At 39.8% G+C, this 18752-nt stretch overlaps 1 protein-coding gene across 1 annotated transcript in view; it reads right to left on the bottom strand.

Annotated features, from left to right (window-relative positions):
- The window catches only part of ABCA13 (ATP binding cassette subfamily A member 13), a 200918-nt gene that overhangs the window by 81066 nt on the left and 101100 nt on the right, over positions 1-18752 (bottom strand). Inside the window, exon 41 of the mRNA XM_080580557.1 lies at positions 17496-17586. Coding sequence (XP_080436683.1) covers positions 17496-17586 — 91 coding nt within the window. The remainder of the gene's footprint in view (positions 1-17495; positions 17587-18752) is intronic.

The raw sequence follows: 18752 nt of genomic DNA, 5'->3' as shown, positions 1-18752 counted from the left end.
AACGTAATCTAAATATTTCTTAGCAATTATACAAATTGGTTACAAACTAAACATAAGATTGAAATTTTCCCCTCCTTTACATCTTCAGACATTTATGACAATTTATAGCATGCATGTTATACTTCTATTGTAAGAAGTATTAATTAAGGTATCTGTAATGCCCAAACAAGATACAAAGAAGGTAAGCCAGCCTCTTACATTCACATATAACAGATACTGAAATATACTTAACATTTTCTGATGGTCTTCACTATCTCACTTTCTATTTAATGCAAGAATACCCTGCCTCATATCACTGCAAAAATCCATTAAGCTTTCTCATCACTCATACCAAAATAACAGACATAGTATAAAAGTATACCTCATGAAGAATAAATGTCGCACCATGCAACAACACCTCATGTGTGGTAATAGATAAGAATTTTAGAACAGATGTGTATCACACTCACCATGTGTTTTAAGGGACAACTTGGGGAAGCAAGAGTCCAATTGACATTTAGCTGGTAAATGTGGTAGCTAAAAAGTCAGTAAACTGAGTTCTCTGCTTTTAATTTATGGACCTGGTTTATAAATCTTACCTTCCCAGCCTATACACCTGTTTTATCTACTCATTGCATTCAGCCTTAAAAGTAGACTGCAAGCTGTCAAAGGAAGTGAGAATCTGCTTTTTATTACTATTAGTCCACAGGGTGTCTGAAACAACAGAACTTGACTTTAGATCAGGTTTCCAAGGTACCACTGCTAGTATAATCAACCATAACAGCAACCACAAAAGCTAGGAAAAAACCACCCTAGTTTCTGCTGAAGTGTTAGCTGATGTCAAAATACCACTTGTTATTTTTGCTAGTACCAAAATGGATAAGCATGTACCCATAAAAGAAACTAATCCGAGCATATAGTCATTTTGGACTGTAACACTTCGTGAGTAGTAAAAGCACCTACTTCAATTATTAAATAGATTTTGTGTAGAATAATTTTATAGTACAAAATACTTGATTTCTTCCTCTTTTCCAATCAGAAGCATGCAACTGTTTCAAGAGTGTAAAGAAATAGTAAACAATGGTGCTGCCTACCTACCTATTATCTTGCAAACCCCAAAGAGAATCAAAAAGGGGTTATTGCACATAGAACCAAGGGCCATCTAAACTAGTCTGGTCTTGATGGAGATCATAGTGCTGAATGCACTGCTCCCACCATTCACTTTTTGAGATAATTTCCTTTTCCTTTTAGAAGCTGTACTGGGTTAATGCAGCAAGGGTTTTGTTGGTTTGGGCTTTTGTTTGTTTGTTTGTTTGTTTTTCCGTTTTCTGTTTGTTTCTTTGTTTTTCGGGGGGGGGGGGGGGGGCGGAAGGGGGAGGAGTGCAGGAGCAGCCTCTGCGAGAAGAATGCAGCAGCTGCCCCATGTTAGATAAGGGCCAGTTTCAGCCGGCTCCAAAAGGACTCGCTGCTGGCCAGAGCCGAGCCAATAAGCAATGTTGTTTGTGCCTCTGTGAGAGCACATTTAAGAAAGGGGGAAAGAAAACTGCTGTGGAACAGCAGCTTGGAGGGAGGAGTGAGAAGCAGCCCTGCAGCCCCCAAGGTGAGCTCAGCAGGAGGGCAGGGGGTGCTCCAGGCACGCAGCAGCAGTTCCCCTGCGGGCTGTGGAGAGGCCCCTGGCGGAGCAGGCTGTCCCCCTGCAGCCCATGGGTCCCACACGGAGCAGATCTCCACGCTGCAGCCCGTGGAGGAGCCCCCGGTGGAGCAGGTGGATGTGGCCTGGAGGAGGCTGCGGCCCATGGAGAGCCCCCGCAGGAGCAGGCCCCGGGCCGGAGCTGCAGCCCGTGGAGAGGAGCCCACGCAGGAGCAGGGGGCCTGGGGGGAGCTGCCGCCCGTGGGGGACCCGTGCTGGAGCAGTTTGCTCCTGGGGGATGGATGGACCCCGTGGTACGGAGCCATGTGGGAGCAGTTCTGGAAGAGCTGCTGCCTGTGGGCAGCCCCCACAGGCTCGGTTCGGGAAGGACGGCATCCCGTGGGAGGGACCCTGAAGGAGCAGCGGAGATGAAGTGTCAGGGACTGACCGCAGCCCCCATTCCCAAGAGCCATTTCGGGAGAGGAGGTGGAAGAGGGTGGATGGGGGGAGGTTGGTTTTAGTTTGTTTTCTCTGTTTCTCGCTTCTCTAGCTTATTAGTAATAGGCGATAAATTTCTCTAATCTCCCTACACTGAGTCTGTTTTGCCCATGATGATAATGTTTGAGTGATCTTCACGTCCTTATCTTAACCCTTGAGACCTTTTCATCATATTTTCTCCCCCATTTCCTTTGAGGAGGGGGAGTAAGAGACCAGTTCTGGTGGAGTTCGGTTCTCCTTCTGAGTGAAACCACCACAGAAGTGTAAATCAATACTCAGAAAGCTAAACTAAACCATCCAATCCATGCCTCTAGACTAAGGTAATAACATTTCAAGATTGATTTCAATTTAAACAATAGGGCTACAACCCACAGTCATTCTGCTGTGCTTGGTGAAGAGTCACCAGCCCTGGAGGTATTCAAAAGATGTGTAGATGTGATGCTTAGGGATGTAGTTTAGTGGTAGAATTCGCAGTGCTATGTTAATGGTTAGATTGATAATCCTAGAGGTCTTTTTCAACCTAAGTTAGTCTGTGACTCTACGATTCTATGATTTAGTGAAAGAGCAGAAGAAAAGCACAAGCTGAATGTTCTCTCTACCTCAGCATAAAACATTAAATTCAAGATTTAATACTAAATATTAAATACAAAGTATTTTGAAATTTGACAGATTAAATATAGCAAGGATCGAGGGAACCATATCTTTGAACCTGGTGTTTTCAAATACTTCACACTGGTAACTCGCTTCCTAGCAAGGGGTTATTTAAGCTGTGGCTGTCCAGTTTTGTAGTGCAGATGAATTTTATTATGCAGCTGCTCAGTGTGCAGTTAGCGGCCTTTGTAGGCAAAACTTTGGAGTCGGTGTGTAAAGCACTCCGGAACAAGCCTCCTGGAATTGCTCAAAGAAAGCTGACAACAAATGGAGCAAACTTCTTAAGCAGGACCAGGATGTCACCTCAAAAGACAAGGGTGACACTTAGCCACTTTAACTTTTACAACTTAGGCAAGAACTAGCTTACTGTGAACAGAGTACTTGGTCTAATGTATTGCATCATCCATAATTAAGAATATCTTAGATGCTATCTCTACTGGAGTTATTCTATTAACAATAAAATCATATCAGAATTTCTGCAGGGAAACAATTCCAAACGGAAAGATAACTGAGTTTTGCAAGAAGTTTGTTTTATTCAGACCCACAGCTATAGCAAACAATTGAAAAATGTATTTGATGAATAGACTCTGTCCTTAGGCATCCTGGTAACTCATAAATAGTGGTATTAAACTGCTACAGGGATCTTGATTAACAGAGCCAACTGTTTTTTTTTTTCTAATGCCTCCAATGAATATGGTAACCTGGACAAATTGCAAAACAGAGAGACAGACAGAAAAAAAAAGTATGGATGGAAATTACCACCAATCACAGAAGTACAACACAAGGTTATATATCATAAAGTTGCACTTATATATTTCAAATGAGGAATTAACTGGCAGCAGTACAATATACAAATCTTATCAAGTTGTCACCTTGTGACCTATATAAAGTTATTGCCTGAACAGTTAGCAAAATGAAGTGCAGCCCTAAGTGCTGGCTGCTTGGCATGCTGACTGAATTTACTCTGGATATTTTTCCTGTAACTCCTAAACCAGTTTGTTGTTTGCTTTGAGAAATAAAAATCTTGTCCTCCCGCAGAATCTAAAAACCTATTTTTTTAGACTATATGCGATTATTGGTAATGCCCTCCCATGAAAACAAGAAGCTAGCAATTACTCCTGTGGTTCTAGTGGTAACAGTATGAAACAAATCCAAATAAATCAAGAAATCTTAAATAATACTCCAGCTCAAAACTTTATCAGCAACCTCAGGAATGCAAAGACAATAATTTTCCAAACAAGGAAAATACCAGCACAACTGAAGTTAATCCAATGATTCTGTAATTAAATTGTAAATGCTAAATTGAATTACTAAAATGCCTTAGGAAAACTGACATTATTAACAAAAAAAAGGGGGTGGTTACCCTTCCTATATGTTATGTTCTCTTTCTACACTCTTACTTTGTTAAGTACATCACAACAGAAATATTATCAGCTCCATCTAAACTATACAAAGTTTGTTTGCATGTGATGAATGATTTTTGAGGCACTTAGTGTGTTCTACAGGGAAAAAAAAATGCAAAAAAAAAAAATCCTTATGTTCCCATGGCATGAGCATTCTTTCAAAAACTTCTACCTGTGAACATGGAAATTTAAGTTTAAAAGGCATTCTCAATATTTTTGAATGTTCAAAGATCAGATTTGAGACCATCTAGGGAACCTGAAGGTGCACAAATCCATGGGAACTGATGAGCAGGGTCCCAAGAATCCTGAGGGAACTGACAGATGAAGAGGTGAAGCCACTATCTATCCATCATAGTTGTGAAGTCGTGGCAGTGCAGTGAAGGTCCCACTGACTGGAAGAGGGGAAACGTAACCCTATTTTTAAAAAAGGAAAAAAGGAAGACATCGGTGCCCAGCAAGACCACAGAGCAGGTCCTGCTGCAAACTATGCTAAGGCCCATGGGAAATAAGGAGCTGACTGGCAGCAGCCAACATGGCTTCATTAGAGCAAATTGTGCTTAACAAATTTGGTGGCCTTCTACAACAGACTTACAGCATTGTTGGATAAGAGAAGAGCAGCTGACATCATGTACCTGAACTCGTGCGAAGCATTTGATTCTGTCCTGCTGTTGTGGTTTAACCCAGCAGGCCGCTCAGCACTACCCAGCCACACACTCACTGGCAATGTCTGCTTGTAGCCCATAAAGCCAAACATATCCTGGACTGCATCAAAAGAAGCATGGCCAGCAGGTTGAGGGAAGTGATTATCCCCTCCCCTTCTTCTCTGCTGTTGTGCAACCCCACCTGGAGTACCGCATTCAGTTCCGAGGCCCCAGACATAAGATGGACATGGACATGCTAGAATGAATCCAGAGGAGGGCCTCCGATCAAAGATGATCAGAGAACTGGAGCATGTCTCCTATAAAGACAGGCTGAGGGAGTTGGGGTTGTTCAGCCTGGAGAAGAGAAGGCTCCAGGGAGACCTTATAGCAGTCTTCCTGTACCTAAAGGGGGCCTACAGGAAAGCTGGACTTTTTACAAGGGCACGTGGTGATAGGACAACGGTTTAAACTAAAATAGGGTAGATTTAGAATAGACATTAGGAAGAAATTCTTTACTCAGAGGGTGATGAGACACTGGAAGAGGTTGCCCAGAGAAGCTGTGGATGCCCCATCCCTGGAGGTGTTCAAGGCCAGGCTGGATGGGGCTTTGGGCAACCTGGTCTGGTGGGAGGTGTCCCTGCCCATGTCAGTGGTTGGAATTAGGTGATCTTTAAGGTCCTTTCCAACCCAAACCATTCTATGATTCTATGATTATGATTCGTATAAACAATTTGCAACTGCAATACCTGTTCAGAAGAAAGCACACACAAGCTCCAAAATAGTGTTCTAGAATCACAGCAATAATCAATCCAGAATTAACATTTTTGTGGGATTTTGTAATGCAAAAAGAATTTTCTTAGTGAAGTAACAGAGACAAGAGAACACAGACACTCCATGAAGCTTTTTCTGTTTTAGAAGGAAAAGTAAGCATACTTGGTCTTGATAATCATTTCTTTAAAAAAAAATTGACCATTTACATTAAGTTACTTACGTGATTGAAGTTAAAGGATCTACATTTGTAACAGCAAATAATGCAACAATGCAACAGCATTAACAAAGCAAAATGTTTTAAAATATTTGTACGCATGTGTGTACATACACATACATCATCTATAAAATATATATAAATATATATGTACACAGGCACACTTGCAAAAAATAAAATCTATATATTAGATACTCAACCTGTAATTTAAAACAATGCAAGGAACCACCAGAATTTACTTCTGCCACCTTGTTACTACTGCTTCAGCTATTGCCCTGGCTGGAAGATGAAGGCTGTGCAGTGAGTGAGGCTGCCATTTCTTTTTATGCTCAGTAAGTCAGAGTGACACACCCTGAGTGACGATGGCAGAATTGCTGGATACAGATTTTCTACATCAGACAGTTAACCTATACTTAAAACTATATATTCCACATACTATACTTCCACATTGAACGCTACAAATCATTTACATAAAAACTTAGCCTATTATTTCACTTTCCTTCCTCACTAGAAGTCTTTCTCTGGTGATTAACCCAAAGTGTTTTGGCTGCATGTACATGAATTACGGTAATTCCCTTTATGCTTTCAAAAACTTCTGCTGTACCCTCATCAATCTTCTCTTTAGAGAGAACGAGATTCTCATTTGAGGAGAATCTAACTCTGGACAGAGAAGACCCAGAGGTGTTGAAGCTGGTGGGAGTTCACATTAACAACCTCATCAATCTGAGGTGACTCATACTCCAATTATATTGTGAAATCCCTAAGAGAACAGGGCTCTTTACATATATGGCTGCAGCTGACTACTTCAGCACTGCCATACACTCACAGTCACTGTTTAGAAAATAAATTATTCTTAGAATTAGGATAAGTAGCCTGCCCAACATGCCTTTGATGGTTCATACTATTATCCAAATTTCTTAAATATACAAGATACTCAGACCACCATTTGCCTTAAAATCTGTTCCCATAAAACTGGAATTTTCCCCTACATCCATTCAGAGCTGATTAAATATATTGTGTTTTGTGACTTACGTTGGCCACTTCTTCTTGCAATACAGAATTAATTAACAAAGTCTTTGTTTTCATAACAATTAATAAGCAAGCTTAACACAGACAGGCTGGCAGAAAAATATCATCTGTATTGTCAAATGTGCTTGTTTCCCCTCAGAAAGGTGTTTCAAATTTAGTTCATACATTAAATCACCTTGTACATTTTTGTGATTGATAATTTACATGATGAGTGAACATAGAGCTTTTGATGCTGATGTTTTATAACGTTCATGAAAAGTATTGTAAACTCTTTACCAAAGAGCCTCCTTGATTTACAAATATCATCCTATTTCACAGTACGTTAAGTTTTATTACACCATTTCTCCCCCTTCACTGTATTTCCATTCCCTTTATTAGAGCTAAATTTAGAATAGGAAACAACCATTTCTTTAAACTCAGAGATATCCCTTTATAAAGATATGGCCCAACCATTTGAGTCTGAGTCCTACCCACAGTACTGCATATTTACCAAGCGTGATTCAAGTGAACATACGGAATTTTTAACATTAAAAAGGGGCCCATAAAATAGAGTAATAAGCAAGACTGAAAAAAATGTCTGCAGACTAGGATGCCTTCAGAAGAACGCAAACAATTTATTTAAAATGATGACAATATTCAGCTGTTGAGTCTAGTCATAAACAGTAAACATTTTCTGACATTATATCTGAGACTGTTTTAATTATCCAAGAGTCAAAATTTTCTCCAATAGAAAGGCCCCATATTATTAGGGACAGAAATAATCAGTTCATCTTGAACATTAGAAGTAAATGCTATCTTTGGAAAACTCATACTACTGTAAGCAACAGTAAGAGCATGAAAAAAAAGGGTATCACCATTTAAGCTAAGAAGTAAAAAAGCTAAGAAGATAGGTGTGGCAAAAAACACATTAACATTACACCAGGGAACCCATCACCTTGTTCTTTAACTTGCAGGTGCCTCTCAGGCAACAGATTGTCACATATTGCATATAGTGAATACAGATTTTCTGAGATGTTGCAAATATGAAAAAAAAATGGTATACCATTAAAAAAAACACAATGGCAAGGTCATTCACAAAAGCAGAAACAATACAGGAATCCTGTCTGCCAGCTCTCATCTATCTTCTGAGGAAGAGTTCTGAAGAGTTCTCTTACTTTTTTTTTTTACTTTTTTTTTTTTTTTTGTAAGAATTGCTTAGGAATCATTATGGCATGAAATGGAAGACAAACAGTCCTTCAGAGTGGAGAACAAGCCTCTTGAATATTTCATTAAAAGAGAATTTTAAAAATACTGTGAAAGATCATAAAGACTGGCAGGCAATACCTTCTCCCTGTCTGTAGCTGTTGTAATAGCCTCGACAAAATATAGGAACCAAAAGAAAACCTTGAATGTAAGGAAAGGTTGGAAAGCTCATGTATACATGAGAGAGCCAGAAGGGAGCACTATCAAGTCTGAGGGAAAACAGCCTGTATGAACAGCCATGTATGGCTGTATGAAAACAGCCATGCTGTCAAGGAGAAGTCAGAGGGCTAATATGCAAGACATCGGAGCTACACAGGGAAGATGGTTGGTCACTTGGCAATCAAGGTGCTAAGGAAGTTCATGTACTAACAATTACGTTTGGATTAATAAAGCACTCTTAGTGCATCCACACCTATTTGTATCTTTTGTCCTTCAGCCCCAAGAAATACCTGAGCATAGTGGATGAGCTTCTGAGCTATTTTATGCCTGAAACAGGCATTACTAATAGCTAACACATCCAACAATTTAGATTATGACAAAGGCAAGGGAGCAAGTTACTGGAACAATCAGGTTCAAAATATTTGCATAAGGCAGCAAGAGCTGAGAGATTTTAACATCAAATACAATTTTCTGTTTAGAAGACATTAGAGATATGTAGAAATTCAACAGTTATCACCATCAAAATTACACACATATCAATTCTGGCGACCCACAAAAAAAAAAGTCTCTCTAAATGACCATGTTTCCTCTGTGCAGAATAGAAAAAGCGCCATCTATTTCATCATAAGATAGAGCGATGCGACACTTTTCTTTATGAGTTTTAATTAGTTAGAAATTGAAAATTTCAGTAAACTTCAAACCACAACCTCAAGTCTGGATCTAGGTCTACAGCACGACACATTTCTTCAAGTATACCTTTCAGTCAAAATGAGACCTACATTTTAAGGACAAGGAAAAATACCAAATTACACTGTGAAGGAAAGCAGTTACTAACTCACAAGGGTGACTTTTCAATGGAACCAACTCAATTCCATCAGTAGAATATATTCATGAGCAATTACTGATTTTCAAAGTAGAAATTTCAGAAGGGATTATCATTTTATTCTCTGGCACTTTAGTCCTGGCAGAAAACTACTGTCATACTTTTAAATTGAGAACATTTTTTGGCAGGTGGTTTATTATTTTTTACTCTAGGGCTGCAGGAAGCAAATGGGCGCTGTGAGGAAGGCAGGCAGGGTTCATTTCTTTGGTTTACCAGCGATAGAGAGACAAATATGAGGATGGAAAGGAGGTGGAGAACAGGTAGTGGATCAACTTCTTGGCATTGTAAGAATACCTCCCTTTACTGAAAAATAGCTGTCTTTGAATTGCCATTAATTGCCATTTAGTGTATGAACCCTTTTAAGAAAGAGCCAAAATCTCTGTACTGTGGATAAGAAATGGAAAAGGACCAAGTAGCAACAACAAGGAAAGCAATCGGTAGGGAAAACACTTGGATAACAGAAGTAGAGGATTACAAGTGAAACACATTTGAAAGTAAGATCCTAACCACTTACTTTCAGAAGGATAAAATAAGGAGTTAATAAGGAGTTATAGTTATGCACTTATTCAGAAAACAGATTTATGTAAACTTTAAACAAGTTAGATGATCTGATTTGTAAGATCAAAAATCTTTTTGTGGCTACTGATAAGTAGTATCATGAAGACACTCCGTCCTCATTCTATGCTTTAGACACACTTGAACATGTGACAAAAAGAAGAAAGAACAAGATTTAGGGTTGACAAGTATAAAGCTAAAGAACTGAAAGAGGAAAAATTAAGTTTTCAACATATGCCAGAATCACAAGATTTCCTGTAAGAAACTAGTTAAAACAACAATAAGCAAGCTGAAGGAAAACATACTATCTACAAGACTTCTAGACAAGGTATTTTGACAGTTCTTTCTCAGTGTCTAGTGCTGAATTTGTGGTAAAGTATCACCTATACTGCTAAATCACGAGAAGACTGAAAAGTGTGCTGCATCTTCTCATCTGTAGTGAGTGTAAATTCTGAAAATTTAAATACCACTCTTCTTGCCAGCAGCCACTTCTTTCAAACAGAGCCACAACTACTTTTTGTTCATGCTCTTCTACTCAGAAATTATGTTACAATTTGCAAGATGGCACATTAAAATCTTTCTTACATCTTTTTAAGTGAATTTTACAGGGAAATGAATGAAGACAGTTCCATTTAGAAACAGATGTGATACAACTTCAAGTATATCACAACAAATACACGGTGAACCCTTATTGTGTAATTACAGAGAACTCACTGTCATAGTGGGTTAACAGCTCTGCGCTAAGAATAGAAGAAACTATTTGATCACCAGTCAGCAAACATCAAATTCCACTCTGTTACCAACATGCAGAAATCAATAACACCTCTAACTGTAGCATATTTTCTGCAAAGGCCCCAGAGTTGTGTCAAATGCACCAGGGGAGGGGACATGCTTCCCTGGGTAGACAAACTCCAATTGTTAATTAACCTCTAGAAGTGCCAGTCTTCAGCTTACAGCTATTTGTTTCATTTCTTCCCTTTTTTGCCCCTGTAACAGAACCATACCTTAATAGACAACATTCTCTATGTATACAAAGTGCAGGCCTTTAAGCAAATGACCTATCTTCTTTTTTTGATAGACTACATGTCCTAGTTTTGGCTGTGACAGAGTTAATTTTCTTCCTAGTAGCTGGCATGGTGCTGTGTTTTGGATTTAGGATGAGAATAATGGTGATAATATGCTGATGTTTTACTTGTCATAGAGCAGTGCTTACACAGAGCCAAGGCTTTTTCAGCTTCTGTTAGCTGCCAGGAGATGGCAGGGGATGTACCAGGAGCTGAGAGGGGACAGGACCAGGACAGCTGGCCCAAAGGCATATTCCATACTGTATGGTGTCTGCAGAACAATAAAACTAGGGGACTGACCAGGGTGGGTTTGCCGCTTGGGACCTGTCTGGACATCGGCCAGCAGGTGGTGAGCAATTGCATTGGGCATCACTTGCGTTCCATATTCTTTTATCTTCATTATTGTTATTAGTTGCCCTTCTTTTCCTGCCCTATTAATCTGTCTTTATCTCAACCCACAAGTTTTCCCTTTTTTTCCAATTCTCTCCCCCAATCCACTGTGGCAGGGGGGGAAGTGAGCGAACAGTTGTGTGGTGCATAGCTGCCTGCTGGATTAAACTACAGCTGAGTCCCAATGGTACCTTTACATGGACTTCACCTCCAACCTCCAATATTAACTCTTTTCTGTTCCCTTTCCAAATTCTTAACTTTTCCTTAGAAACACTGAAACTTAAAAACATGGACACAAATGTTGTACATACTATTGTAGCACCGCTTCCATCAATTTTGTACAGATAGTCAAAATGACCTCTTCACATCCTTTCATACATTAAAGTGAAACATTAATCTTCCTAGCAATACTGTCTTAAAATGCTTGTTCTCCAGGATTAGCAAATAACTTTCAAAGTCAGTGTTTTCTAGGATATTACTCCCCATTACGTAGATATATCCAGCATATGGCTGAATCAAAACATGCTTCATTTACAATAGATGCAGCTTCTCCAGAGGTCTGAATCACTCTTTAGGACTGATCTAACTCATTGTCATTACCATTCAGCCAATTCCTTGCAGCAGTTGCAGCTTTTCTGATGAGAAAGATACCTAGTTCAGTATCACTGATGAAAATAGTCAACAGAGTGAAACCCCATGAAATCTCACTGAAAGCTCTTCAGTTTAATGTTTCCTTATGGTGACTATGTTTTATTCATCAGCTACAATTTCTTAATTAAATTAGCTTTCAGGTTATTTTTTATAAGCACTGTAAATTATCTCTTAAATAATAATAGGAGCAATGTAACATTTTGCCCAATAGCCTTCAGAATGGCTAACACCAGCTGCTTCACAGAAAGTGTTAAGTAACCACAAAAATTAGTTATGCATCAACTTGCTTCTACTCCAATACTTTCAGTGGCTAACTTATCCAAGTATTACAAATGTATAAGCTTTAATAGCACATCTTTAAACAATTCATATTCTATATTATATCACTCTTTGGGCTTTTTTTTTTTTATATATTGCCGAAACCAGTCCCTATGATGTTATATATCACTGTGTCAAAAAATATATCATTTGATCTATTTTGAATTTTCTACAGCTTTGTTTCATTTAAACTTTGATATACCAGGTTCCAATTGTACTTTACTTCCAGGAGAGTTTTGATCAAAAGCTGGTATTTCCCAAATATGTCTAACATAATATCCAACAAAATTAATTCATTTGGCTCTTCAGCAAGATATCTGAATATCTTAACAATCCAATGAATCCACTCTCTACCCTATCGTCCACTTTTGCATATGCTCAGAATATTTTGTTATTTATCCATGGTTAGCTATGGACTAGTTATGGACCACTTAGACTTGCTCTTAGCTCTACTGACTGTTTTTGTGCATACACTGCCTACTGTATTTTAATTTTTATTAGTATCTATAGAATTGGTCTCTCCAAATATCCAAGGATATTTGGCTCCAGCAATTTTGTCATTCAGCCATTACAAGCTGTCTATCCTTCTTTTTTCTGCATCTACAAAACAATAGCCTTCAATCATGTGCCCCAGCTGTGTAGAAATTAATTATGCATGTGCATATTAGAATATATGTATCTATTATGTCTGCACACATATGCATACCCTGACTTAAAAAGAAAATCGTAACAGTTCTTACCCCCCCCCCCCAAAAAAAAGGTGAGTTTTATCCCAAGTTTTTTTCCTCAGAATAAAATTTTAAAAATGAGTAAACCTTCTGCAAAGGAAATGGAAAACAGTAGAAGTTACACTGAGTGTGTTTTGTATCCTTAGAGTTAACAAAATTATTCATTTTTATATCTATTACATTACAATTAAATTAATAGACTGCTACTTTCCTCTAATATCAGCATTTAGAGAGGGTCAAATAATACTGCATGTATTCTACATAAGTGGTGGGTTGACCCTAGCCAGCAGCTAAGCACCACACAGATGCTTTCTCATACTCTCCCATCCTCCAGCAGGTTGGGGGAGAGAATAGGGAGATCAGAAGCAAGAAAACTCATGGGCCAATCTAATAACTGAATAAGAATGGAAGGGAAGAAGAATAAAGAAAAAAAATATACAAAAAAAGTAGACTGATGTACAGCCAACCTCCAAGCAATGGCTACTTCCTCCGCCCCCCAAAAAAACTCCCCTCAGTTTTTATTGATGAGATTGACATTCAGTAGTATGGGACATGGCCAAGCCTCTGGTCCAGGCTGTTCACCCTCCCAGCTTTTTGGCCACCCCTTGGCCTACTTGCTACAGGGAGGTGGGCAGAGTGGGAAAAAGAGAAAACCTTGACACAGCAAGCAGTGCTCAGCAATAGCTAAAACACTGGTGCATGATCAACACTGATTTAGTCACAAATTGAAAACAAATCACAGAATCACAGAATCATCTAGGTTGGAAGAGACCTCCAAGATCACCTAGTCCAACCTCTGACCTAACACTAACTAGTCCTCCACTAAACCATATCACTAAGCTCTAAATGTAAACGTCTTTTAAAGACCTCCAGGGATGGTGACTCAACCACTTCCCTGGGCAGTCCATTCCAATGCCTAACAACCCTTTCAGTAAAGAAGTTCTTCCTAATATCCAACCTAAAACTCCCCTGACGCAATTTTAGCCCGTTCCCCCTCGTCCTGTCACCAGGCATGTGGGAGAACAGACCAACCCCCACCTCGCTACAGCCTCCTTTTAAGGTATCTGTAGAGTGCGATAAGGTCGCCCCTGAGCCTGCTCTTCTCCAGGCTGAACAATCCCAGCTCCCTCAGCCACTCCTCGTAAGACTTGTTCTCCAGACCCCTCACCAGCTTCGTTGCCCTTCTCTGGACTCGCTCGAGCACCTCAGTGTCCTTCTTGTAGCGAGGGGCCTAAAACTGAACACAGTACTGGAGGTGCGGCCTCACCAGAGCTGAGTACAGGGGGACAATCACTTCCCTCGCCCTGCTGGCCACACTGCTTCTTTTACAAGCCAGGATGCTGTTGGCCTTCTTGGCCACCTGAGCACACTTCTGGCTCATATTCAGCCAACTATCAACCAAAGCTCCCAGGTCCTTCTCGGCCAGGCAGCTTTCCAACCACTCATTTCCCAGCCTGTAGCACTGCTTGGGGTTGTTGCGCCCCAGATGCAGGACCCAGCACTTGGCCTTGTTGAACCTCATACAGGTGGCCTCAGCCCATCGGTCCAGCCCATCCAGATCCTCCTGCAGAGCCTTCCTGCCCTCGAGCAGATCGACACACGCACCTAACTTGGTGTCATCTGCAAACTTACTGAGGGTGCACTCGATCCCCTCATCCAGGTCATCGATAAAGATATTAAAGAGGACTGGCCCCAGCACTGAGCCCTGGGGGAAGCCACTAGTGACCGGCCTCCAACTGGATTTGACTCCATTCACCACAACTCTTTGGGCCCGGCTACCCACCTAGTTTCTAACCCAATGAAGCATACGCCAGTCCAAGCCAAGAGCAGCCAGTTTCTTGAGGAGAATGCTGTGGGAAACGGTGTCAAAAGCCTTACTGAAGTCAAGGTAGACCACATCCAGAGCCTTCCCCTCATCCACTAAGCGCATCACTTTGTCATAGAAGGAGATCTGGTTCATCAAGCAGGACCTGCCTTTCATAAACCCATGCTGACTGGGCCTGATCGCCTGCTTGCCCTTCAAGTGCCACGTGATGACACTCAAGCTAATCTGCTCCATGAGCTTCCCTGGCACTGATGTCAAACTAACAGGCCTATAGTTTCCTGGGTCTACTCTCCGGCCCTTCTTGTAGATGGGCATCACATTTGCTAGCCGCCAGTCGACTGGAACCTCCCCTGATAGCCAGGACTGCCAACAAATGATGGAAAGCGGCTTGGCCAGCTCTTCCGCCAGTTCTCTCAGTACCCTCGGGTGGATCCCATCCGGCCCCATCGAGTTGCATACATCTAAGTGCTGTAACAGGTCACCAACCATTTCCTTGTGGATTGTGAGGGCCCCATTCTGCTCCCCATCCCCTTCCACCAGCTCAGGGTACTGGGTATCTAGAGAACTGGTCTTGCCACTAAAGACTGAGGCGAAGAAGGCATTAAGCACCTCAGCCTTTTCCTCATCTCTCGTCACTAGGTTTCCCCCTGCATCCAGTAAAGGATGGAGACAAAGCAACATACCAGCTGGTATGAAGAAAATTAACTCCATCCCAGCCAGACCCAGGACAAGTCACCGTAAAACATGAGTAGAAAGTATCAAAGGTCTAAATTCATTGACATGTTATCGTGTTTTACTGAACTGATGTCTCTTGCCTCTTTTTGGCATTACCATCAGCCTAAATCATGCATTGATTTTTTTCATTTTCTCTACTTATTTAAGAGCGGACATGCACACTGCTCCAGTGCACCACCTTTTCTGGGAGACAAAAGACAGTGTTTTGGTTTCTACGCAAATGTGACTTCTCAAGGGCTCAATACCAGCAAAGGATACCTAACACCCCTGACTTGTGCTTTGTCAATGGACCTCTCTAATCCAAATTCTTTTACAAATCAAATAGCAGCATCCTGTGATCTTCCCAATAATCCAGCTGTTTCCCCCCGGGGGGGGTTGAAAATTCATTTAACTACAAGTTTGACTGCCTTTGAATTTGCTTTCAAAGACAAAATTATACAGGTCAAGCTATTGCCCATGGAGTATTCTGGTTAACGTTGACAATGATGGATACCTTTCATGACCATTTCCCAGATCCCTTATGCGTACACTTCACAACTGTCCTTAATGATGAATGACAGTCATCTGCATTGAATGACAATTTTCTACCATTCTCATCACCAAAGAAATGGCGTTATCATCACATTTTCTTACTATAATTTATCAGACTTAAAAATATAGAGCCTGTGATTACTAGACTTTTTTAAATCAATGTAACAAATTAAAAAAAATACTAAACTATGTGTTTTGAAACGTGGGTAGTAAAAGATACCAAGCTGTTAAGTACAATATACTCTGTTTTCATTACTTTAGGAACAGTAAAATCTTATTCTTAATAAAAATGCATTGTGGAGAAGACTGTTTTGATTTGAAATGGGTTTGGATATCCTAGCTGAGCCTTGAATAAATGCACAACTGATTGTTAATTATAAAATAAAGGGCTAGCCAAAGCTATGTTTTAAACAGAAGTCGAGTTCTCACCACTCACAGGAGTGGATATGTTATGTATTTAGTGAGGGGTTTTTTGCTATATAGTTACATCTTGACTGCTTCGATAGGGACTGAAATAGCCCAGCTAAAAAACTCTCGCAAAAAGTTATCCAATAAGGTTTGCACTTTGTGAGAAAAAGACTCAACTTATGCCACAGTTCTTGGCACTGATTATTCATTACTGGCAGATGCAATGGAATTTATTATAAAAAATAATACAAGTTTGAGTCAAAATTGTTATTCCCATTACTGTAACAATTAAGGTCATTCATAGACCAGGATTCGCTGTGCCCATGTTCTAGAAAAACAGAACTAAAAGCATGACATATAGAATAAAATGTTGTACTTCTAACCCAAGTCTATAATCTAGGTATGTCATCAAATACAAAGAGACTATCATACCTAACTATAGATGCATAAGAATGCAAAGAACAATGAGAAAATATCAGTCAGCTTGCACAAGCAACATTAGCAAACTTGAGGCTGGCATTTTGCAAGGCATCACATTAGTGACTTCTTAGAAGAGTTTTTAAGGAGAACAAGCTTCCTAAGGCTTTCACAAATGTTAACGAGGAGCTCCTCCTGGGCTTGCAGGGCAGGAAAGTAAAAAGCATAAAGGAGTTTTTTTTTTTTAAACAGATGAGCAAGGAAACCTGAAATAACATTTCACTGGAGAGGACAAATCATCATCTAGCACGGGGGGCAACAGATCTGTTTTTCATTATTATAATTTGAACATGGAAGGAAATTAATATACCTTTCTAGTAAATCACAGTTTATATATCTGTGGTATATTTCTGAAATATCTATCCATTATGAGTAAGAATTAAAGAGGGTAACTAGTTGCCAGGGACTAGTAGGAAGGAGTATGTTAATGCTGATGCAGTAAGAGAAACTTTGTGTGCATGTATACACATTTTAGAAGGATGTGAAGACAACTGCAAAGTGATACAGAGGTGAATCAAAGAAGGTATATAAAAACTTACTACCCAAGGAAGAACACTTCACACGTTCAAAAAAAGAATTACCAGGTGGTAGCAGACAGTATTCTACCTTTGCTTGTACATGCCTCAACTTTGGGAGCTTTGTGCAGGTTTATCTTTGGGTTTGTGATCTTTATGAATCTGTCTGACTCAGAAGGTACCTAATTTTCTACTTACAGGCTGATTCAGCAGTTTTTGCATTGTCCAGGTGTGCTGTCTGTGGAACAAATGGTATCTTCTCCGAGTCCTGCAGTAACTTCAGAAATACCTTTCATGGGATATAAAAAAAATAAATAATAAATTAGATTCCATTTTCTGTAAACTAGTTTTTGTTAAACTAGATGCTGAGTGATCTGTGTAGTCAGACAGTAGTAATGGCTGTTGTAGCCACTCTGCTGGAGTATGACTATAAAATTATTCAAACTCTCCAGAAGAGGTACCCTGAGAATAAGGGGAAAGGAATAAATACCAATAGATGCAGAAGAACCTATGCAAAGCATTGTTGTCCCAGTCACCATCTATCTGCAAAGACTTTTCAACAGACTGCCAGCCCTTATTTGACATTTTATTCTCCTAGGCTGTGGCATGCACTCAGTTACTGCAGTTTTTACCAGGTGTATAATTACCGCTCCAAGCCTCTTCTGATACTGTAGCTAGAAATTTGTGGGCACAACTGGAACTGCTACCAGAGTTCTAGTTGTACAACTAGATCTAATGTACAAAATCCTACTGAACTGAGAATCCACAGAGGTCTGGGAACTGTCCATAGATTTCTAGAAGCAGGCAGGCAATCTCACCATCTCCATTCCCACCCAACAACTCATAAAGGTTCTCTAATGCTGAATTTGAAAAATAGGTAAATTAATCCATTTTAATAGCAAAACCACTAGCACGTATACTCCAAGATGGAAGACGTTGATCTGTTGATATAATGAAGATCCTGTTACCTAAAATCCCTGTGGGAAACACTGGAAATATTTGTTCTTTTTAATAAAAATAATAATCTAAAAATCTGCACTACATTAAAATAATAAGAGTTGAATCTTCCTAAGTGGGGGGTAGATATGCATCAGAAAGAAGCTAATGATAACATTAAAATAAACAGAAGATCACACCAACTTTACAATAATGAGATCTATTTACATAGTATACACACTTTGCTTAATAGATTTGTGTTACACCCACTACTGCATGATTAACTCTGTTTCACAGTTCTAATCACAAAGTCCTTTGAATTTCATAGAAATGAATTTCATTTCTCAGTCTCTCAGACTTGATGAAGCCTGGAGTAGTTTTCATAGTGACTTAGTTATTAATACCCACCCCACTTCTTGTAAGCTGAAATGAAAAATAAAATTAAAAATTTCTTAACTTTGCCTGAATTGCAATTTAAACAGTGACCTAGGAACTTCAGATTAATAAATAAATATATAA

Source organism: Anser brachyrhynchus (genome assembly GCF_964034855.1).
Source record: "Anser brachyrhynchus genome assembly, chromosome: 2".
In the NCBI taxonomy this organism is placed as follows: domain Eukaryota; kingdom Metazoa; phylum Chordata; class Aves; order Anseriformes; family Anatidae; genus Anser; species Anser brachyrhynchus.
The sequence above is the reverse complement of the archived record's forward strand: the minus strand, read 5'-3'. Positions and strand labels throughout refer to the sequence as shown.